Source organism: Ctenopharyngodon idella, chromosome 3, assembly GCF_019924925.1.
Source record: "Ctenopharyngodon idella isolate HZGC_01 chromosome 3, HZGC01, whole genome shotgun sequence".
In the NCBI taxonomy this organism is placed as follows: Eukaryota; Metazoa; Chordata; class Actinopteri; order Cypriniformes; family Xenocyprididae; genus Ctenopharyngodon; species Ctenopharyngodon idella.
In genome coordinates this window covers 24,918,949-24,943,710 of record NC_067222.1, presented here as the reverse complement: position 1 = coordinate 24,943,710, position 24,762 = coordinate 24,918,949, and the positions used below count along the sequence as shown (strand labels likewise).

At 37.7% G+C, this 24,762-nt stretch overlaps 2 protein-coding genes across 19 annotated transcripts in view; both read right to left on the bottom strand.

Annotated features, from left to right (window-relative positions):
* The window catches only part of mapk8ip3 (mitogen-activated protein kinase 8 interacting protein 3), a 37,707-nt gene extending 22,382 nt beyond the window's left edge, over positions 1 to 15,325 (bottom strand). For 6 of the 18 annotated variants that reach the window (XM_051888553.1, XM_051888561.1, XM_051888558.1 and 3 more), the window contains exons 1-10: positions 14,353 to 15,324; positions 8,667 to 8,787; positions 8,490 to 8,560; positions 8,163 to 8,245; positions 6,282 to 6,305; positions 5,822 to 5,966; positions 4,869 to 5,097; positions 2,664 to 2,766; positions 2,332 to 2,450; positions 1,801 to 1,812 (exon numbers count right to left, since the gene is read on the bottom strand). In XM_051888553.1, the coding sequence (XP_051744513.1) occupies positions 1,801 to 1,812; positions 2,332 to 2,450; positions 2,664 to 2,766; positions 4,869 to 5,097; positions 5,822 to 5,966; positions 6,282 to 6,305; positions 8,163 to 8,245; positions 8,490 to 8,560; positions 8,667 to 8,787; positions 14,353 to 14,652 (1,207 nt within the window). In that variant the 5' untranslated portion in view covers positions 14,653 to 15,324. Of the gene's footprint in view, positions 1 to 1,800; positions 1,813 to 2,331; positions 2,451 to 2,663; positions 2,767 to 4,868; positions 5,098 to 5,821; positions 5,967 to 6,281; positions 6,306 to 8,162; positions 8,246 to 8,489; positions 8,561 to 8,666; positions 8,788 to 14,352 lie in introns of all 18 variants that reach the window. The other 12 variants (XM_051888560.1, XM_051888571.1, XM_051888570.1 and 9 more) reach the window with 6 other exon arrangements.
* A 2,616-nt stretch (positions 15,326 to 17,941) lies between these two features.
* On the bottom strand, positions 17,942 to 24,081 carry jpt2 (Jupiter microtubule associated homolog 2). Its single transcript, XM_051885188.1, has 5 exons — positions 23,894 to 24,081; positions 22,940 to 23,091; positions 20,715 to 20,860; positions 19,436 to 19,478; positions 17,942 to 19,309 (listed from the first exon to the last, which is right to left on the bottom strand). The coding sequence occupies exons 1-5, from the start codon at positions 23,947 to 23,949 to the stop codon at positions 19,026 to 19,028; spliced, it is 681 nt and encodes a 226-aa protein (XP_051741148.1). The 5' UTR covers positions 23,950 to 24,081; the 3' UTR covers positions 17,942 to 19,025.
* Positions 24,082 to 24,762: the final 681 nt, after the last annotated feature.

The window sequence follows — 24,762 nt, the reverse complement described above, 5'->3', positions numbered from 1 at the left end:
CACATGATCCTTCAGAAATCATAATAATATGATGATTTGCTGCTTAAGAAAGATTTCTTATTATTGTCAATGTTGAAAACAGTTGTGCTGCTTAAAATTTTTGTGAAAAGTGATCATTTTTTCCAGGATTCTTTGAAGTTTTAAAGAACTGAATTAATTTGAAATAGAAAGTTAATAGACACTTTTGATGAAGTCCTTGTCCTTGATGAATAAAAGTATTAATTTCTTAAAAAAAAAAAAAATAATCTAACTGACCCCAAACTTTTGAATGTAGTGTACTTTTAAGTGTTTTAAATATCTTTTTTTTAATGGATAACACTTTATTTTAGTGTTATTGTTACTAATGTTACATCTAGTTACTATAGCAATAACTATAAAATATGCATAATTACATGTAACTAACACTGAACCAAACCAAATTCTAACCCTATTTTAAGTACACGTAGGCCCGATTTCACAGACAGGGCTTAGATTAAGCCAAGATTAGACCTTAGTTCAATTAGGGCATTTAAGTAGCTTTTATAAACGTGCCTTAGAAAAAAAACATCACTGGTGTGCATCTTGACACAAAACAACGAAACTGACATATTTAAAATATCTCAGTGCAAGTTGCTTTTAGTTAAAACAGCTCAAACATGCATTTTATGTCTCGTTTCCACCAAGCAGTACAGTACAGTACAATTCGGGACGGTAAACCCTGATCCAGCTTGCGTTTCCACCGCCAATAAGTACCCTTACTTGATAGGTGTGGTGTATGCCAGAAACTAAGTAGTGACCAACGTCATTCTCACGCGAAGAAGAAAGCGACACAGTAAACAACAATAGAGAACATACAGCAGATCTTGTTTTTGCTTCTCGGCATGTGGATGTTTGTTTGCTGCACACCGACATTGTATTGCAACGGTTTTGTTTTCAACTGTATATTTAAAAAATGGCACCTCTTGTGTTGTTATTCCTCTTGTAGCACATGCAAGTGACGATTCTCTGTCAACCAATCAACATTCTGCAGTGAGTCTAGCTCCACCCTTTAGGTAACGGACTACTGTGCTAGGTACTCCAACAGAAAGGTACCCAAAAAGTGGTACGGTATAGTTCAGTATTTTGGTACAAATCACAATTTCTGACAATCGAAACGAAAATAATTGCGTACCGCACCGTACCGCTCGGTGGAAACAAGCCATTAGTCTGGGACTAGGCTTAAAGGGATAGTTCACCCAAAAATGAAAATTCTGTCATCATTTACTCCCCCTCAAGTTGTTCCAAACCTGTATGAATGTCTTTGTTCTGCTGAACACTAAGGAAGATATTTGGAAGAATGTCAGTAACCAAACAGATCTTGCCCCACATTTACTACCATAGTAGAAAAAATAAATACTACGGTAGTAAATGTGGGACGAGATCTGTTTGGTTACTGACATTCTTCCAAATATCTTCCTTTGTGTTCAGAAGAACAAAGAAACTCATACAGGGTTGGAACAACTTGAGGATGAGTAAATGATGACAGAATTTTCATTTTTGGGTGAACTAACCCTTTAAGACTTTTCTGTGAAACCGTGGGGTAGTTAATTAAAATTATTCAGTATTTAAATGTATAATTACACAGTAACAAGGACACCTTAAAATAAAGTGTAACCTTTTAATGTTATGTGTTTCTCAAGTATAGTTCAATGTGGTCTTTAATGTAATATGACTAATAGTGTTTTCTAATGTGTATTGTTATGTTAAATCCATGCAAAGATCATAAAGAGCAAAAAAGAATGAGAAATAAAAATACCAACCAATTAGTGATCAGATACACACCTGAGAATTCCCCTAGGGGCGTGGCCGAGAGAAGCACACACGGGAAGGAAGCACAGAGAGGGGTCAAGGGTCAGTGAGTGAGACGGCCAATCAAAAGAAAGATCCACCTTCACACTGAGATAAACAAATCAACAGCTCTACCTTGATAATGAAACAAAACAAATCAGAAAACTGCCAACGTAAATAACAGAAAGTACTCAAACAACTTCATCACACCAAAATGTGCTTAGGGGCAGGAGATACAGCCACGAAGCAAGCATGATATCCCAAGAGACCTTGCTTTGAGGATACATCCAGCAGTGTGGGCTTCCTGACAAAGGGCATGCAGTTCAAAGTGCAAGGAAGAAAGGCCCTTAGCCACCATACGCTTAGCAATGGTACATAACATATATTTAAAAAAAAAAAGAAAAAACATTGATCTTAAATGCAGGTTACATATAAATCAAGGTAATCTGCATTTATGATAAAGTGTCAATCAACTGATGAGGCAAAATGTTCAATAAAGGTCATAATCAGAACTATGAAACTTACCGAGAAGTTCTGCTCCTGCGTCCACATCACCAATGATGTCAGACTTGGCGTCTTTGATCTCGTGGTACAGAGAGTCTGTGTTGATGCCGAATGCCTCATTCACAATGCCCTGAGAAGGACTTCAAAGGAACAAGAGTTCTCGTCATAATTTCAGTCCATTATTTCACTTCAAAGCTTGTGTGATTTCTGCTGAATTCTTCACAATTACACAAAGCAACTTTCTAAACAGTATTCTTAATGATTTGAAACTGATTTTGATGGTCCTTTAGTACTTGAGTATTTTGTACTGTTTATTCACTATTTAATGGTGTGAATGATGTGTATCTGTCTACCTATTTCCTCCTCCAAAGATTCGAGAGTCCAAGCGCATTTCTAGCTCTGGTGTTGAGTCTATAATTTCCTGAAATTCTGACCATTCATCACTACTGCCCATACCTACACACACACGATTGAAAAGAAGAACACACAATCATTGTCCTGTAAGGGAACATTTGAATTTTGCATTGTTTGTAAATCTGTAGATGTAGTCTACACAGAATTGTGTCTTTTTTTGAATTACTTCTATTCAGTATTCCATTCCAGTCAATAGACCCTTTTCACATTTCCAGGTTTCTCAGAAGAAGTCATCATATTTGGGTAAACTTTTATAGCGGTGAATGAAAGAATACATTAAATATTTTTTAAAAGAAAAACTCCACAATAGCGTTTTCATAACTTTCAAAAAGAGCGATTGATAACGGCAGTCAGAAGAGAGAAAGATGTCGTTTTTACCGTCACTTCCATAGCCGCTGCATTAGAAACACCCTCACAGAGGCGTTAACTAGTTTTCCCTTTATGTGATAGATGTAAGAGCTCAGATAGCATGCATGCTCATACTTTTTGGTTTTGCCCTGACATTTTTGAGTTTTGAAAGAATATTTTTCGGTGGTATTCAAATGTTTTTGGAGAAGATATCAGTCCAGATCTTGAATTAGCTTTGCTTGGATGTTCTGACCCTACATTAGCATTAACACATTCTCAGTAATTGTCTCTTATGTTCAGTATGGTGGTAGCTAAAAGGGTGATTTTGATGGATTGGAAGTCCACTTTACCGCCAAGTTTTCATAAATGGTTGGCGGAGATGGTTGCCACCTTCAAGCCCTCGAGTTGAAATTTGCTTGAGCACTTATGTAATATGGATAGCTTCACCGTTTTATTCCTTCACTCCATCTTTAATGTTTTGTTTATGTTTGATTACATATGTCTTTGTTTAAGGTGTATATTTTTCCATTGTATCTGGTGCCTGTTCGCAGGGGATGGGTGGGGGGGTCTCTTTTGTTTTATTCTTTTTTGTATATTTTTGTATACATTTTGTGAGACTTTGATCTGTTTTATGTTTATATAAAAACATATTTTTTTTTTTTGTAATTTGATGCAAATGTAATATAATTTTAAGTATAGGGCCCTATTAAGTGTTTTTTGCTAGTTTCAGCCCGACGCAATTATCATTTTCACATCCTGCACCACGTTGTTTAAATAGCAAATGCATTTGCGCCCATTTGTGCGCCCATGGGCGTGCTGGTCTGAAAACAAGGTGTGTTCAGGCGCATTGTTGGCGCGTTACTATTTTGAGGCAACTAAAATAGACTGCGCCATTGACCAACAAAAACCTGGTCTAAAGTCAATATTTGTTTTGTTATTTAAAGAGCGCGTTAGTAATATGTGCCTATAGGCGAGTGCACAACGCGCGTACATTCTACACACAGGGATGCGCAGCAGCACACAAACATGCCAAATATTAAAAATAAAAGGATTGCAATGTAAAAGATTATTATTGTGTGCATAAAGATAAAAATGCTTTGGTGGAATCCGGCTTTTCCTGTAGATGGTCTGCTCGCGCACGAGCAGATCCGTTTCCTCACTAGAAAAGCATTCAGTTATTCCGCTTGCAATTCCGCCTTGTAAATAGCGAATCCGCCATGGCGCGAGCGCAACTGGCTTTTAAAGGGAATGGGAGATGAGACTCTGATTGGTTCACGTTACGCCCAAAACACACCCATTACTCATTAAGAGAATAGGGACAACCCTTTTAGACAATGCGCCCGGCGCACTAATTTTTCCCATCCTTAAACTAGCAAAAGTGGATTCGGACACGCCCTAAGTGCACTTGCGCTGTGTGCTTTAGACCATGCGCTTAGATCATTAAAATAGGGCCCATAGTGTTACAAATGTATATACAATTTTTTACGATATTGATGACCGTTAAAACACGTCATCAAGTCTGTGAAAAGGGTCTATTAAATTGATCAAAAATGACTGTAAAGACATTTACACTGTTAGAAATATTATTTTGTTCTTTTGAACTTTCTGTTCATCAAAAAATTCTGAAAAAATATATCAGTTATAGCCACAACTGTTTTCAACATTGATAATAAGAAATGTTTCATGAGCACCAAATCAGCATATTAGATTTCTGAAGGATTTTTTTTTTTTTTTTTTTTTTTTTTTTTTTTATTCAGTGTTTATTCTTTGCCTCAATTCTTCTCCCTCTCTCTCACCAATGCTGACGTTCCTGGTTTCCTGAGAGACCTGCACCTCCATGTTTCTACTAAGACGCTTTTTTGTATTTTTGCGGCACCCCCGTTGCATGTTCAACTCTTCCACCGATACCAGCCCATCGTTCAGAGGGGTAACTGTTGCCGAGGGAACAGACGAGGTGGGAGTGTTTGATTTGCTGCCTGTGCTGCTGGGTGTGGCTGCGACGGAGTCTGAATCTGAGCCATCCTCCTTAAATGAAAGGGAACAACATATTACACACACACGCATTTTAATAATTAACATATTCTGCTAAACCTTTAAACTTAACCATCTACACTATTAAATATATTACTTTGACTTGTTGTTTGATAAACAAATATTCAGACTTACTAGCAAGGCAAAAATATATTGTCATACAAATTCAAACAACGTTTATAATTGATAAAATGTCTGTGCAGTACTACTATACCCTTCGAATATAAAAAATATTTATCTTAGAGGACAAAAATTCTAGAAGCTAAAATGGCAACATGAAAGGTCCACAGATAAAAAGCTTTGTCAAACAAAGCACCAAAACTCAAACTGCTTTACACTCATGATGTGACTTGAGTCACTTGGAAAACAGGAAGTGAAGAATGACACGTTTTCTCTTCCTTCAAAGAACAGATGTTAAGTTATGTGTGCACAGCTGACAGGTGCTTATATAGGTGAGATTCAGTTTATTAAATCAGCTTGTTTAAAACACATCTGTTAATTTCAGATGGCTAAAATAAGATAAAAACGTCACAGAGCAAGGCAGAGGATGGACGGTCAAACCAAAATCATGGACCCTTGGAGGCCTGCTGGTGTCCATCGAACAACCACCCATGAACCTGATCTCGACACAAGCAGGCTTAAGGGGGTGTGTCTGACAGAAGGATGATTATCATGACTCCTCCCCTGGCGCTTCGGGGTGGAGTCATATCTGTCACACCTGGTAGCCAGGGGCGTAGGCAGGTCTGCTGAGATCGCTCGAATGCCAGACGTCTGATGATACCATTCTAGCCCCCCCAGGACCCCCACGTACCATGCCATCTCCGCCAGGAAACAAACTCAATGATGGGGGGCGCTCTGTTTTACTGCAGAAAAAAGAAAGAGAGAGATGTAGAAGGTAAAATATAAAATATTTCCCACTAAACCAACATTGGCACATAAAAATGAGCAAAAAACTCAGTGGACAGGGTGAAAACTTATAAAGACACAAAACCACATAGGAGAAAGAGGTACAGGTTTCTCAGTCTCTGACACTAAGACTGCTAAACTGGGCAGGGTGTTTGGGTGAACGGATAGAGGGTTCATTCATTTTTTTTATTTTAAAGGAGTAAAATGGGAGATATAAGGGCTGCAGAGAGACAGGGGTTTGGGAAACTGTCAGAGATTGCGGGCAATTTTACCTTTTCCTCAGGTTGTGTCGTTGACTGCAGAGACACACACAGCGGCACACACACAAAAAGAAAGAAGGAAAGAAAGAAAGAAAGAAAAAAAAATGTGAACACACACACTCACAAACACAGTGACTATACTAACACTGGACATAAAGTCACGTTACATACAGTATACAGTGTGTAAAAGAATAGGATGGAACTGATTCATGTTGAAAACATGAAGAAATTGCAAACAACACCTTGATTATCTCAGAGCGGAACTGTCATAGGATACCTTATTATAAATAACATTATTAAATATACATGTATTCGTCCCGAAACGTCATGGTACGGACGTCAAGGTTCGGTGCATACAGTCAGACGACGAATACAGTCAGTCACAGACGATCCACACTCCAATCCAGAAGGGGGCGCGTGCGGTAATCCACTGTAACTTAACTACTTTTAACCAGCATTAACAATAATCACAATAAGCTCTGTGTTTTGTTACTTTCGATAAGAAACAAAGTGTCATCTTTCAAATTCTGTCCATTTTATAACGAAATTCAAACAATAAATGCTGTTTTGACGTTCTTTGATGTGGCATGAGAGGCGCCTCAGATCAAGTGGTAGAGCAAAGGGCAAATGAACACGATCTCTTCCTTGTTAATATTAGTTACACAATAAACGTGAATGAACATCTGGAGGTATGTTGAAAGATACAGTACAACTTACTGAAACATATAATTTCTTGTGTAATCGCTCAATCAGTGTTTCAACAGCAGAAAGACGTCAATAAAATAGCTTGTAAACAATGTCATGTGGCATTATTATGTTTATTTTTCTTACCCTGCTGTACCAAACCCTTACTGAACCGTGACTTCAAAACCGAGTTATGTACCGAACCATCATTTTTGTGTACCGTTACACCCCTAATATATAAATAAGTAATCAGCAGTACAGATTACTAATTCAGCTGACATGTCAAGGTTAAACCCCTAAAGCTAATTAAAAGCTTTGTATTTGATAAATTAATAATTTAATGATACAGTCAAACCAAAAATTATTCAGACATTTTTTTAATTTTTTATATATTTTTACTAGTGGGTGCAGGACACTATAGTTCATTTATGTAAGTGAGGATAGCAAAATAAAGTACACTGTGATGTATTACACCCAAACATTCTTCATACAGTGGACTACCAGTAAAACTGATAAAAATTTGGAACCAAAAATTATTCGGACACTTTGACCTGACCAACTGTATTAATGAATGAAATGTTCGAGGTGTCTGAATAAATCTTGGTTTGACTGTATATATTTTTTTAATTATGTTTACAGCATTTGAAATCGTGGTTATTCTTAGGCAAAAGACATCAGTTCTGACTCTCTCACAACTCTGTACCAAAATTTGGGCCTGTAAGTATGTCTGTGAAAATGTTTAGTTAGTTGAAATCACCTGACTCTGTTTAAATGAAAATAGAAATGTGTGAAACTTGAGTAGATGTGTGTATAATCGAGTATGACTATAAGCCAGCCACAACACTAGATCTGACTAAGCAAGACATGACAATCTGTCACTGAGCATCATCACCCAGTGCCTAGCAACAGTTGTCTCCAAGACAACTGTTCCAATAATGGGCCATTTTGTATCATCAAAATCTAAACTATTCCGATATATACATCCAAACTGCAATACAGAGCCATAGCTGATGTTCCAAAATAAGAGAATACTAGTTTGCAGTTTGAAATTCCAAAATATAAAATAAACTGGTTACCCACAAAACATGTTACTTAAGAGCACAAAAGAAACATGCAAAACACAAATGAATTCCAAATGCACATTCCAAACTCTTCATTTAAACAAAGGCTTGGAATGGCTGTATCACGCCATTTATACAAGTTACTCACGTCCGTCCGCAGCCTGTGGATTCGGACTGGTTGCTGCCTGACATCTTTGAGCGCTCTATGTGTTCCACATATGTCTGTATCATCTGGAGAAAATAAAATCAGTCTCATGCTGACATTTTCAGGAAGTGGAGCTTTGTATTTGTAACTTTTGAGTTATTGCTAATAATGAAATGAATGGAAACTTTATGGAAATTCATTGGTCTAAAGGTGAATTTCTGTGCATTTTCCATACCAAAAAAAAAAAAAATTCACAAAGATCATAATCACAAAGAGCAATTTTTAGCAGATAAAAAAATAGAAGAAAGCAGAAAAGGGGGTTCTTCTGACCTCTGTATGACGCTGGTGAAGGGCGTTATACTCTTTCTTCATGTCTGATTCTCGTTCTTCCAGACGAGAGACTACAAGAGAGGGAAACACAGAAGCATAGAGAAAGATTCTCAAATCTCTGTTTGTGTCAATGTGTGCATAGGAATGAATGCAGTTCAATGTAGTGCACAGGCTCACTCTGGTCAGAATAGTTCTTGGTCTTAAGCTCCAGTTGTTTTGTTTGTAGCTCCAAAGTCTCCACCATGGACTGCAACTCCTTCTTGTCTGCCTCCAAGGCATCTTCAAATTCAATAAACTTCTGTTAACATAAACACACACATTCACACAAGGTCAGATCCTTTAACTTACAGCCTGAATCAGGTGATGGATGGATGGATGGATGGATGGATGGATAGATGGATAGATGGATGGATGGATAGATGGATAGATAGATAAATAGATAGATAGATAGATAGATAGATAGATTAGACACATTATGAAGCAGAACAGCACAAGGTCAAAGATGCATTTGGAGAAGGGATTGTTCTTTGAATACAATACAGTCACATTTACACACACGACCAGTTACCGGGTACATAACACACACATACACACACACTCCAAGTGCAGTGTGTGGTGACTTTGAGCTGCAAGGATTTAAGTGGAACACAATAGGCTCTTTCTGCAGTGCAGCCCAGCCACAGACAGCCTCCTGGAATTCAGTAATCCCAGCACTGCAAAGAGAGGGAAAAACCAAACACACTCCATCTAACACTATAAACTTCAAATCCCCCTTCAATAAAAACATCACAGAAGGCCGATCATGTCATTCTAATGAGTTTTTGACTGATAAAGTCATTTCTGCAGTACTATATATACCGCATATCAGCAGCACGTCTACATTTGGGATTATATAGATGTTAGGATGTTATGGAAAGATTTTTATAATGTAATCCCAGAATGCTGATTAGAGTTCTGGCTATACCTTGACATAACAAGATCTCTCATTCAATACTAATACTGCAGTTTAACATAAATAGCCATTAAAGGTGAAGTGTTTATTTTCGGTGTCACTAGTTTCAGCAAACAGAATGCACAAAAATAATGCATGTCACCCCATCTGTCATTGGTTGAGCTGATGTTGCCATGCCAGGCTGGTCTAGATGCCCAAACAAACTCAATAACGTTCAAAGTTAAAGGTTTTGCACTTTTTTGGGGAAATATCTTCCAAACCTTAAATTTTTCACTCTTTGTTATATTGCAGCCATTTGCTAAAATCATTTGTTCATTTTTTTTCCTCATTAATGTACACACAGCACCCCATATTGACAGAAAAACACAGAATTGTTGACATTTTTGCAGATTTATTAAAAAAGAAAAACTGAAATATCAAATGGTCCTAAGTATTCAGACCCTTTGCTGTGACACTCATATATTTAACTCAGGTGCTGTCCATTTCTTCTGATCATCCTTGAGATGGTTCTGCACCTTCATTTGAGTCCAGCTGTGTTTGGTTATACTGATTGGACTTGATTAGGAAAGCCACACACCTGTCTATATAAGACCTTACAGCTCACAGTGCATGTCAGAGCAAATGAGAATCATGAGGTTACAAAAAAATTTCTGCTGCACTTAAGGTTCCTAAGAGCATAGTGGCCTCCATAATCCTTACATGGAAGACGTTTGGGACGACCAGAACCCTTCCTAGAGCTGGCCGTCCGGCCAAACTGAGCTATCGGGGGAGAAGAGCCTTGGTGAGAGAGGTAAAGAAGAACCCAAAGATCACTGTGGCTGAGCTCCAGAGATGCAGTTGGGAGATGGGAGAAAGTTGTAGAAAGTCAACCATCACTGCAGCCCTCCACCAGTCGGGGCTTTATGGCAGAGTGGCCCGACGGAAGCCTGTCCTCAGTGCAAGACAGATGAAAGCCTGCATGGAGGACTCCAAGATGGTGAGAAATAAGATTCTCTGGTCTGATGAGACCAAGATAGAACTTTTTGGCCTTAATTCTAAGCGGTATGTGTGGAGAAAACCAGGCACTGCTCATCACCTGTCCAATACAGTCCCAACAGTGAAGCATGGTGGTGGCAGCATCATGCTGTGGGGGTGTTTTTCAGCTGCAGGGACAGGACGACTGGTTGCAATCGAGGGAAAGATGAATGCGGCCAAGTACAGGGATATCCTGGACGAAAACCTTCTCCAGAGTGCTCAGGACCTCAGACTGGGCCGAAGGTTTACCTTCCAACAAGACAATGACCCTAAGCACACAGCTAAAATAATGAAGGAGTGGCTTCACAACAACTCTGTGACTGTTCTTGAATGGCCCAGCCAGAGCCCTGACTTAAACCCAATTGAGCATCTCTGGAGAGACCTAAAAATGGCTGTCCACCAACGTTTACCATCCAACCTGACAGAACTGGAGAGGATCTGCAAGGAGGAATGGCAGAGGATCCCTAACTCCAGGTGTGAAAAACTTGTTGCATCTTTCCCAAAAACACTCATGGCTGTATTAGATCAAAAGGGTGCTTCTACTAAATACTGAGCAAAGGGTCTGAATACTTAGGACCATGTGATATTTCAGTTTTTCTTTTTTAATAAATCTGCAAAAATGTCAGCAATTCTGTGTTCTTCTGTCAATATGGGGTGCTGTGTGTACATTAATGAGAAAAAAAAAGAACTTTAATGATTTTAGCAAATGGCTGCAATATAACAAAGAGTGAAAAATTTAAGGGGGTCTGAATACTTTCCGTACCCACTGTATATAGAACCCTAGGGTTCTTGACTCAATTTTAAATAACACTTTATGCCAAAAAAGGTTCTATATAAGGAGAAATGTCTTAAATGCTTGCATAACACTTTCATGTTTAACGGGTTATTTCATTTTTTTTTTTTTTTCGCGTGATAGTATGTTTACAAGCTGTTTAATTCATATATTTAACCAAAATAAAATTTTCATTAAAGTAGGGGGGTCTAATGCTATTTCATGGATTCTGACTTATTTACACTGTTAAAGAGTTGCATTCTTATGCTAAACATGGCCAAAGCTTCAAAACACAACTTGGACGTATGACAGAGTATTTTTGTGCCAAATACACTCCTTCCGGATTCGGATAAGTTTTTTTCGAGTATGGCCCTGTATCACGTCATAACAGGCTGAATTTATTTATAATTATGTCGCAGCTTGCAGACGATCTCTATGCAAAAGCTGCACGTGCTCGTGACTCGTTAGCTCTGCCCACGGCATGCCTCCGGGAGCTCAGCTTTTCGGTACAGCGTATCTATCTTTTATAAATATGATAAAACTAAAGACTTTTCGGAGATATGAAGGATGCAGTACTACTCTATAGGTACTCAAGATTAACATGAGATTGGCAGAAACTGTGTGTGTTATGTACCCTTTAAAACAAAATGTATTAATTAAACGTAATCCATAAAATGATCCCTTGATGGAAACCCCTGGCCTAAAAGGTTCTATGAAGCACCTGACAGAATCCTTTAAGGTTCTATATAGAACCTTTTCTTCTAAGTGTGAGAATGTGTGTTAATACAGGCTAGTGAGGTGGATGTTCTCACTGTGGCCATTATATTCTACTGCAATAATCCCACAGGATGCGAAATTGGAGAATGCTGTTTACTCCCTCCCTCCCTCCCTCTCTCTCTCTCTCCATCCCTCACTATCTCTCTCACTCTGTGCTTTCTGTCTGTCTCATAACATGAGAATCGGGTTACAGCCAAGCTCCTTCTATGAGACAATTGATTACCTATAATCACCCCCCCCCCCCCCCCCCCCCGCCTATCATCCTCCCAGTTTAGACCCCAAACAAATAGATCTTTGTGTTGCTGCATTAAAACATGAAAACAGAAAATAGCTATTCCTAACACTTAACTATTTTTATTCAATGAATCATATTGTTTTAAACCACAGACTGTTTCTTTCTGCAGTATTAACAAGGCTGCTACACACAAAATTCCCAATACCCTAAAAATCTATTATTTTTTGGACAGGAACGAAACAATTGTGAAATGATTATATAGTATAGTTTATTATATAGTTTATAGTACTATCTTAAACATATTTTATGAGAGCATGTATAATACAGTATAGAAATAAAACATAAGAAAAAAACAAAACACACATTTAAAAATGCTGCTTCTTTGGAATAAAAAAAAGAACAATATAAACAAAAAGATCTAGGCATAAGAAAAAATAGACTATTACACATGTGCATGGATCGACGTAGCAAATCCCAGCGTTCACACTGTAGAAACTGAAATAACCAAGTAATGGGTGAGAAGCAACACTCCATCACATTAGCACATGTTACTTCTTTGAATCATCTATGATACTAAAAAACAGCCTCAATTTTCTCTTATGTGTAGCCTACTTTCTTTCTGTCTTCTGGTACAATCATTTTAGGCTCTATCATCACTCTCCATTTTATTTTCACACACTAAATCTTTACAATTACAACAATGGCTTCCGCTTAAAGAGGAAACACACTCACTCATTATAGCCTACTTGCACTGTTTATACTCTGATATAAAGCTTAACACAACAAGAACGCCGATAATGCTCTAGCTGTGCAGTCGATAATATAGTTACATTTGGAAAATGTTTTTGCAATGTTAGCATGTGGTGATGATGGGTCATAAAGGGCATCTGTTCCCAGTAGCTGTCTGGTCATAGTGGTAGTGCCTGTGCTGATGCACAAAAAAGATTGTCTGCATATGATTTATGTACAAACGTGTGTATGAGATAATCTTTTGTATAAGATTTAGAGCTTTATTTTCAGCATGCATAGGCAGAGCAACACATACAATTCATTATGGGATAAAACAGAGGGATTTCTGAAGGAACTATAGTGCACATGACAGGACTATATTTGGTGGCTCAGGTTTCTCAAGTGGATGTCCCAGGGTCAAGGGCAATGAATTGACCAGGTCAAACAGATATTACAGCATAATTACTTCTCAAAGAGCAGCAATAATTGTTTACAACATCAGTTACTGTGTGTAAATAAAACAAGAAGGTAGTACTTAAAGTGAATGTGCATAGAGGTTTTAACCCTATAAAGCCAACAAAACTGTGCTAAAAAACCTGTTGCAAACAATATACTACTTGCCTTCTGCCATCTGATTGATAATTCATACTTTTTTAGTAAGTAAAATGCCTTTTAGAATAATTCCAAAAATGTACACCTTCAGGCTGTGGTACACATGCCTTTTTGCTATCATTTGCATTTTACATCTTTAATTATTTTTATAAAATAAATGTAATAATTACTTTTATATTATATTTTTAAAATGGATGGAAGCAACTTAGGTTTACTTGATTGTCCATACAACTTTTTTTTTGAAAATCATGTTAAAATGTGAGTATCAAATATGATACATAAGGCTTTTTGAGGAATATCTCTCTATCAACATTGTATTGCATACTTTATATGTTTTGTCCCATACAATTAAAACTAAAGAGCTTTGACCATAAAACTAAGCATTTAAATGTCATTTTAGGACATATTATTGGGAGATATAGAGTGACAACTGATATTTATATACATTTTATGTAGTAGTCTGCTATACTCTTAACTTTTTTCTTGGTTTGGGCCTCTGAATAAAACTGAGGTGTTTTTTCCTCCTCAAGAGTGACCTCCATATTCTCACTATATCATATTAGTATCAGCCAAAAGCCTGATGTATGGATAAAAGATAGATTTGTCCGACTATTATGTCAGGCTTTACAGGGTTAAAAACCCCGTGTCAGTGTTTACAATGCTCCTGTAAATGTCTACAGACTCAATTATGGTCAAATAATAAAACTCCCCAGCTTGAATACGATACTGAATGAAGGGGTGTGTAATGAGATGATATTATTATTTAGCCTACCTCCTCCGCCTGTTTGCGCAGCGATTTCTCCCGTTCATACTGCGTGATGAGTTGCTCGTTGTCCTCCTTGAGAAGTTCCAGCTCCACCTCATGCTCCTGGTTCTCCGTCAGAACCGAGTCGAGGTTCTCCAGAACATTCACCACCAGCGGCATCAGCTCCTTCACCACCTCCTCATCGTAGCTCTTGATGAGGCGCTCGAACTCCCGATAAATGCTGCTGGCCAGGCCCGACACCCGCTCTGACATGACAGACACGGCCCCATAATCGTCCTGGTACACCACCTCGTCCAGCTCCATCATCTTGGCGGCGTTTGATCGAAGCTCGTTATTAGAGAAAGAATAAATAAATCACCGGCGACACGACACGAAATGGCGAAATGTTTTCTATGAATTCATGACAATGTCATCAGGTGCACATGATGCCACTGCGCTCCACGGCCCGATTTCACCAGCAACAGCCGGATTTCGGGACGTACGAACGTTTAATATTCAATATTTGTTGATCAGACGGAGCGTTCGCGAGGGGACGAGCCCTCTTCCCCGCCCGTGCTCCTGCGCCAGTGTCGGCAGCACGATCACACGCGCCTCGCTACCGCCCGATTATTCCCCGGTTGCGTCTGTCTCATCGCTGCACTGGAGCGAAATCCATCGCATCACATCACGCCCAACGAGCGTCTGTCTGACGACGCACCTGCCTCTCAGCAGCCGCAGCTCGCGAGCCCAGCCATTACTGGAAAAATCAATGGAGGAAAATAAATAAATTAATTAATTAATTCATAAATAAATACGGGAATAAACGGCTACCGTGCGATGTGCCTATAGGTTCTCGCTGTCATTGAAAATCGGATACTGTCTTCTAGCGTTATGTCAGACTGATCATTTTTGGCATTAGAAATCAATCCGGTGGTTGACAGGGCGGCGGGGGTTCGTGATGCCGTTTCCGTTGGTGACTCTCGCAGGCTGTTGATGGAGGGGCCAGCTGACGTCACAGCGCCTGCATGGAGCAGGCCTGAATAGTGATGTCTCATTGCTGCTGTACTCCTACAACGGACTGATAGGAACATCATTAACGACATTATTTAGAGCCACAATTATGTTATTGTTATATTTAATATATTATATCCCGTAAATAGGTAGGCTATTAAATTAATAAAACATTAACGCGTTATTTAGTAAATATATCTGTTCTTTTTTTTCTTTTTTTTTATGGATTTTTTAACGAGTTGTCAAAATTAATAAATAAATCAGGGGCCCAGGTAATCATACATATAAGGTCACTTTCCTAGTTGAAGATAATCGGTTTAAGGCATCACAGAAGCAATTTTTTAGAGCCGACCGCAAAAGTTCTAGCCAAACCCATCACAGATTGCATCATGTTGCTCGCTAGCCCCCACGCGTCTTTAAATGGCATTGCGATTAAGTCCATTGTCAAAGCAAGAGGTGCTCGCTGCAAAGCCAAATGACGTCCAGTTCCCCCTCTCTGGACCTGGAGTTATGTTTAGCGATAGGGTTAGGGTGTGGTTGGACCGTCTAGCTCCACCCATTACGGTGCTGGACGTCAAGATCCACCCATTGGCTCTGCAGTGAGCAGCCTTTCTGTTATAGGGTTAGTTCACCCAAAAATGAAAAATTCTGTCATTAATTACTCACCCTCATGTCGTTCCACATCCATATGACTTTCGTTCATCTTCGGAACACAAATTAATATATTTTTGATGAAATCTGAGAGGTATATGACCTGTCCATAGACAGCAATATAATCAACACTGTCAAGGTCCAGAAAGCTACTAAAGACATTGTTAAAACAGTTCATGTGACTACAGTGGTTTAACCTTAATGCTATGAAGCGACAAGAAAACTTATTGTGTGCAAAAACAAAACAAAAATAACTATTCAACAGTATCTTCTCTTCTGTGTCATTCTCGTACGCTGTTTACGCTCAGCGCTTCCAGGTTCTACGTCAGAACGGCGGCTCAGTATTGGCTGACACTGTTCACGTGAGCAGCACGACGCATGCGTGTGACGCATCTGACGTAGAACCTGGAGGCGCTGAACGTAAACAGCATACGAGAATGACACAGAAGAGAAGAGATTGTTGAATAAAGTTGTTGTTTTGTTTTGTTTTCGCTCACAAAAAGTATTCTCGTCGCTTCATAACATTAAGGTTGAACCACTGCGGTCACGTCAATGTTTTTATCAATGTCTTTAGTACTTTTGTGGACCTTGAAAGTGGTGGTTAAATTGCTGTTTATGGAGGAGTCATATTATTTCATCAAAAATAATCTTAATTTGTGATCCGAAGATGAAAGAAGGTCTTACGGGTGTGGAACGACATGAGGGTGAGTAATTAATGACAGAATTTTCATTTTTGGGTGAACTAACGCTTTAATGTGGCATAGTCTGCAGATTCATTAAAAAAGTACATTTTAGTTAAATTGATGGAAAACGTTTGTCATTGCTGTAACATTGTTTTCACCCCTGATTTCTGAACAAAGGTCATGAAACTAGATCATAAAATCAGATCATAACTGAAAACCTCATGTAGAATACTTCCAATTTAAAGGCATAGTTCATTTAAAAATGAAAACTGTGTCATTATTTACCCATGTTGTTCCAAACCTGACTTATTTCGTCTGCTGAACACAAAAGAAGATATTTTAAATAATGTTGGTAATCAAACAGTTGACAGTAGCTATTGACTTTCATAGTATTTTATACTCCTACTTTTGTATTCAGTAGAAAGAAACTCATACAGGTTTGGAACAACTTGAGGGTCAGTAAGTGATGACAAATTTATTTTTTGGGTGAACTATCCCTTTAAAAATATCAAGAAAAATACAAGTATTTTAAAAAGAAACATCATTAGTGTTCTAACAGAAGGAAATGTAAATTGCATTTATTTATCCTTCTGGTGGACTGAAAAAATTTACATTTTGAATTTTTAAAAATTGTACTTCATCGGGAATGGTAGGAAACTTGGTGACTTTTGTGAACACACACGAATGGCAAATACAAAAAATACAGAGCAATTTTTTGGGGGTAAATAAATCAGCAACAATGAAATACTTTGGTAATGTCTAAATATATCCAAATGAAACAAATACAAAATATGATAACAGAAAATACTTTTATAAGCAGTAAAAAATTTCTGCTTATTGCCATCAGTCTCTTTTGCCTGCCAAGGATCAAAAAAGTGACCCTAAGTGAGGAATACCAGAGTTAAAAATATACCTTTTATAAGGTTTCACATGTGTGTTGCTACTTATGAAACATTAATAAAAATAAGGCAATATCAAATTCAGCCTCCACCCCGAAGATCCTCTTTCCATATTTAACCTGCTATGAGTTCAAGTAGGACTAAATATTTGCTTATATACTTATAAACACTTTACATGTCAAGTACAAAAATATTTTTGTATCTGACAGTGATGACACATATTTTGAAAAATGAAAGCAGGGCCTTGCACCAAAACAAACTAAAAAACAATTCAGTTACATAGACCAATTTAGTTGTAATTCTGTAGTCCGTTTTGTACTCAAGAAGAATCAGGAAGCTAAAATCCAGCAAGCACATGCACACAAGTAACTCTTTAAATGAAGATTTCTGTTTATTTTGAGCAACATGGTAAAACATCCTTTTATTGTCATGGGGAAAAAAAGCAATACAATACAGCACACAAATGAACAATACAGAAGTGTATTGTATGAAACAGGCCTCTGTGACATCATCACAGCCAGTGACATTGCCAAGCAACCACTGAAGTATTTTGGGCAGGGATGGCACCAGTAATGTGGGAAATGCCCACACATGCTCACAGATGTGTCATATTTGACCTTCCAACTGCCATGTAAAGAATAAAGCAGATGGCTATTGGGAACAAAGGCCAAATTAAACAGAAGTATTAAACATTAATGGCGGATCAACTCTTTTCAAGTACAGAATCAAGCATATCAGAGGACATTTTTAAGGGTCTCTGGTTACATTCAAATGCATGTATGGACATTGCAATAGTGTGATGTGTTAGTGATATCTGATTGTACACATTCTGTCCACTGCCATACATGTGTGCTTCGGCGATTATCGATTACAACAACTGTGCACTCTGTTTGGTTTTTCATCAGAGCTATTAGTTTTACATTTGGCTTTGTGTCTTACTAAAAAAATGCAAGAGGAAAAAAAAAAAGGAGAAATGATGTCACCGTATTGCACAAAAGTAAATTTGCCATTGCCATCAGAACACATTCACTGAGTTTCAAAGGACGATCTGAACAGGCTGATACTGAAGAGCTTGCTTTGGCGACCAACAGTGGTTCCAGTTGAACACTGCATAGACTGTACTGAGTTTCATGAGGCAAACTTGCATTTAATACATTAGCAAATTGAAAGAACATAATCAATACAGAGAAACAACAGTATAGGCAAACCATTTGAAAGGAAACAACCATTCAGTTGTTGGAGTGACCGTTAACAGTGATTCTTATTAGATGAAAAGGAGAAAGGGAAAGTGAGGAATGAATGAGAAAGTGCAAAAGCAATAAAGGAATGAAGAGTGGCAGACTTCAGGGTAAAGAAATAACCAAAAGAAAAAGTAAATAAGAGAGGATAAGTTTTAGTACAAGTTAAAAGAGGATGGAAGATGGGAAGTGACAATGATAGAAAGCAGCACTTGTGGCTAATAGAAAACCACACTGGACTTTCCACCTGGTGGGTTGAGCACTTTGTTGTGAGAGCGAGGTCGTGGTCCGAGGCGTGGCTCATGGTCTTTTTCTGTTGGTTTCTGTGTGGCTGGCTCAGAATTCTGATTGGCTGCTGGTGCAGGAGTGGGGGTGGGGGCAGGGGCAGGGGCAGGTGCAGGTGCAGGGGGAGGGGCTGCTGCCTCTTTTTCAGGAGTGGGTTGAGGAGACACTGGCTCCACCTTCACTTCCTCAACTACAGTCGCCTTCTTAGGCACTGGGGCTGCAAGAGAGATCAAAACCGTTGGGAAAAGGAACTGCATGCCAACAACTCAGACTGAGGATAAATAAACTAGGGTGTGAAGAACAGATGATGATTAATATTTTGTAAATCACAGCGTTTCTTTACCTGGTGGATCTGGAGTAGCAGGTACACCTACACTTAAGTTGTCCTACAGAGAACAAAAGGGCATTAGAATTAAAATGGGTGGAAATACAGATTTTGAGTTCAATTATGGTTTGTGTTGAGTTACATAAACTACTGTTCAAATGTTTGGGCTTGGAAAGGTATGAATATTTTTAAAAGAAGAGTCTTGTACTCAACAAGAATGCATTCATTGGATTAAAAAAAAACAACAACAACAAAAAAAAAAAAAAAAAAACAGTAAATCAGTAACCGAGCTCCACATTAAGGATTTTTTCTACTGGCCCGATTGGGCCAGTGGTTAAAATTTTCACTTACCCTGCCAAAATTTTCATTGGCCTACCATAAAAATATTATAAATAAAATAAATTAGGCCTAGTTATTGTTTTTTTTGTTGTTGTTGTTTTTGACCCATGTAACCTTAAATAAGGTTATTACACCAAAAACTACTGGCTTATCTTATTTAAATTTCAAAAATTGTTAAAGACAAGTAAATAGTAATAAAATAAGAACAAATCAAATTGAGGAATAGCACAAATAAATACAATAGAACAAACATACAAATGAAATAAACAGTGCTTTTCAGGTTTTTCAGGTAGAGAATTTGAATAATCAAATTTAAAATGACACTGCATAGTCTTCAGTGTATAAGTTAAAGATAGATCATTATCATTAGTATTAAAGTTACAAAAGCTATTCAGTCAAGAGCAGTGAGTGATTAACATTAAAAACTTAGACAGCAGCAGGTATATTAGTCTGCTGTCACTTTAAAACAATGCACGGATCCAATATATACGGTTACAAATGCGTTTTATTTCTCAACTGTTTACGTTCACTTAAGACATAATAGACTATATTTATGAGGATACTTGCCAATACTAGCATTTTTACATAATATTGTGTGAATATGTCCGTTCAAGTGCAAGAAGACGTGAAAGAGAACTCAATTCTACACTTGTGCGCTTTCTGAGCTAGTACCGAATTGAGTTATCTTTCGCATCTTCTTGCACTTGAATATTTAAATGGGCATGGCTTAAAAACACGCAAATTATAAACTTGACGGTTTGCAAGTGACAGTTCCTTCAACTGTCCCGAGAGTCAATCATGTTGGCCTCAGGTCATCGGGCAGTCCTTACTGTTGAGCCCTGCGTAATATTATGAAATACTGCAATATAAAATAACTGTTTTCTATTTTTATATATTACAAAAAAAAAAAAAAAAAAAAAAAAAAAAGTGTACAAGGTGTTGGCTAGAGGTTGTCTACCTTTGGTTTGTTGGGATGACTTTTCACAGAAGGTTGGGTCGACTCTGCAGCCCCAAAGATGTTACTGGATGCTCCACCATGGTGAGTTGGCCTGCTCCGAGTCGTAGGAGCCTCTGGCTCCCCAAATATCCCACTGCTCTTTCCACCTGAGACAAAAAGAGACACATAAATCAGAGCTTGTTAAGATACACTAATGCTAGTTATGGCAATTACTGGAACATCATATATACTTGATATAAATATATTCAAACAATGATGTACAATTATATTCTCAATGAAACAATATTCATTTACACAAGTGAATGTCAGCTTTGCAGCAATGTTATTTTAGTATCACTGAGATACTATTAAAGTTTTGTTAATATTTTGAATTTGTTTTTCTATTTTCCATTTTCATTTTAGTTAAAGGCACAATGTGTCGTTTTTTTTGCCAGTAGAGGTCGCTTGATATGGCATAGCTTGATGACTCTTTGATTTCGCGGAATCATGGGAGGTGTTGTCTTCACATCTACAGCCAGCGGAAAAGAATCCAACGGGCTCGGGCAGAAATCACATTCATGTATGGTAAATGTGTTAAAGATTTATTAACATTACTGTAGTATGAAGCCGGGTGTGGCTGAAAGCCATTGGAGAGGAACGAGGCCGCTGGAGTTGCTAATGAGAGAAGCACGACACGCGGCTCGAGAGCAGTGGAGCTTTTATTATGCCGCAGGCGAGCACTTCCGCTTTTATCCGCTCAAGCATATGTGGGGAAACGGAGCGCTGTTTTACCATATTAGATACATTTGTGTGTTGTTATAATGCTACTCTGCGTTCGCTCGGTGGCTACTATGAGACACTTGTTGCACACTGCAGTAAGCTAGATCGATATTAGGCATGGTAAAACATGGTACTTGTAGTAAATCAAGAAAATGAGATTTAAATAATGTTGAGCTATATAACATGATTAGTTTTCTGTTGATAAAATGCATCCAAACAGTTGCTCACCTGTCTAATAAAACATAATATTAAAGCGTCTTTGGTGTTTCCATGGTTTCTACAAAATAAAACCTCAAAAATCAAGGGTAACACGGGTAAGATGTCATTGATGGTTAAAACTCCTTATTCCTGTTTAAAATTACTTATTTCTCTGGATTTAAACATTCTTGAAACATTTGGGAAAACGTAAGTACGCAAGTCAACAAAATATATAACATTGTTCTAGTGGTTTTTGGATATTTTAATCCGAAAATCTTACATATTGTTCCTTTAATGTTTTAGTAATTATGTGTTTGTCATTTTCATTAGTTTTTTTTTAAAACGTCTATATAGTTTTTAGTTGATGAACGATTTCAAAACACTGCTTCATGAAGCTTCGAAGCTTTACGAATCTTTTGTTTCGAATCAGTGGTTCAGAGCGTATATCAAACTGCCAAAGTCACGTGATTTCAGTAAACGAGGCTTCGTTACGTCATAAGTGTTTCGAAACGTTTTGAAATTTCAATGGTTCATGTGACTTTGGCAGTTTGATACACGCTCCGAACCACTGATTCGAAACAAAAGATTCGTAAAGCTTCATGAAGCAGTTTTTTGAAATCGCCCATCACTAGATATTGTTGAATAAAGGTGTTATTTTGTTTTTTTGGCACACAAAAAGTATTCTCGTCAATAACATTAAGGTTGAACCACTGTAGTCACATGAACTGTTTTAAATACATCTTTAGTAGCTTTCTGGGCATCTGAAAGGGTTAATTATCTTGCTGTCAATGCAGGCCTCACTGAGCCATCGGATTTTATCAAAAATATCTTAATTTGTGTTCTGAAGATGAATGAAGGTCTTACGGCTGTGGAACGACATGAGGGTGAGTAATAAATGACAGAATTTTCATTTTGGGGTGAACTAACCCTTTAGTCTAAAAACTATATAGGCACTTTGAACTTCAGATCAATTCTTATCCTGTGACAGAACTGCTAGTAGCAATATGACCTTTAACCTTATCTAGATGTGAAATTTCATCAGTTCAGGCTGTGTATGATCTCACAGAGTTAACTGACTGGTTAATTTATCAGACTGAGGCTTTGATGTTGCTATTAGTGACAAGATAACAAATGCAAAAGTGCTCGTTTGCATAGCAGCTGAGAGGAAGACTTAAACACATAAAACTGAGTAACAGTGTAGTGATGAATTTGACTCAGAGAGTGCAAGAGGCCCCAGCCAGAAAATACAGCGTCTGCTGAAAGCTCACCTGGGGGATTGGAGCGTTTGGGACTCCCCTGAGACTCTTCTGCAGGAGCAAAAATAGAGGACGACATTTTGTTTGGCCGTCTGGAGGCAGAAGTGTCTTCTTCATAACCACCGAAGAGATTGCTGGACCCTCCACCTGGAGGTCTTAGTACCCTAAATACAGACATGCAAATTTGTACACGGATTCACACGAGTGTTATATATTATACATCAATACCGAAAACTGCAGATTAATGAAATGTCCTAAAGCAACACATAACATTGCAGAACAACGCCACCATATATGTGCTGGTTGCAATTGCAGTTGTGAGTTTAGGCGGTCAGGATTTTATGGGCCACCAAGTTTTACCTTAACGTCATACGCTGAATTTGAATAATAATTCATTTATTTATGTACGAAAATGAAAGCCCTGCACAACAAACAAAGCGAAAGCCTGCTGCATGATTTCGTTTTCGAACAGCAACACTTTCAGGAAATGTGCCCACTTCAAAGTCTGAATTGTGCATAAACTCAACAACTTTTTTTTAAACGTAGCCTTCCTTTTCATTTACAAATTCGTATTTGATTAAAAGTAAAATGCGTCTGTGTGGCTGATAAAACTTATCTTTGAGCCTCGGGACATTTGCCGCTAACGGCTAACAAACAATATTGACTAAAATAAAACCAATATACTTTTGCAAATTGTAATATCGTATTATACCACCACACACACTCCACGACTGTTTATTTAAATAGTTATATCCAGAAATGTGACCTCACACGGTGCATTATAATACAAGAATTGTTGCTTAGCTAATGTGAGTTAGCATGTAGCGCTTGGCCATGCTAAAGTTCCTCTTCCACCCCGTAAAGAATCATGATTGCTGGTTCAGATAAACAGATGAAAGTGTCAACAATGAACCCGCAACAAACACTGTTTTTGTTTCAGATAAACTGTCAGCACACAGTCCATACCTTGAACTTGGTTTGCCATTACTATCAAGCCCCTGAAACATGTTTGTTGAAGTCATGATTGCTTGTCTCGGTCTGCTGCGACGTGACCCAAAAACTTCAACAACAGCCCTCCTGCAGAAAGTGCTGCCACAACCGCTTAACTCGAAGAAAAAAAAGTGAAGTCTGACTGACCACGCCCAGAAAGGCTTGGACCGCTCATATGTGTTTGGGGCAGAGCTACAAATATGATTATGGGAATGGCTCTGTTACAAATCAATCTGACTGAAGTAGAATTCTATTGGCTGTAAGGTTAAATATGGCCAACAGAGTGAGTAAGTTCGGATGTTGATTGGTTAGCTAAAGGTACGTCTTACTTCACTGTCTGTCGTAAAATAAAATACATAAATTCATAGAGAAAAATATATAAATTATATTCATGTGTGTTACGACAAATTATGACAAGGGTATTGAAATAAGGCATATGCGATTTTTTTTTAAATTATTATTATAGTACATTTTATATTCGTAGGCATAAATTTACCGAACAATACGTTTTTTCTGTATGATTTCTGGTAATTCTATCATAATCAGTAAAAACAATATATATATATATATATATATATATTTTTTTTTTTTTTTTTTTTCAATGCTTTTAAGATTTCTGTGAAATGAGAAGACCTTATTGTGCTTTGCATATTTTTTTTAAAGAAACCCTTGATGTGTTATATTATGTTGAGCTATATTGTTATGAGCATTTAAAATATAGAACATAATTAAACTAAATATGTACAATATTTATTTAAAAAATATCGAATATTAAAAAAATGAAATTAAATATAGAATATTAAAATGTATGTATACATATAAAGAACATTAACGGTTTAAATTAC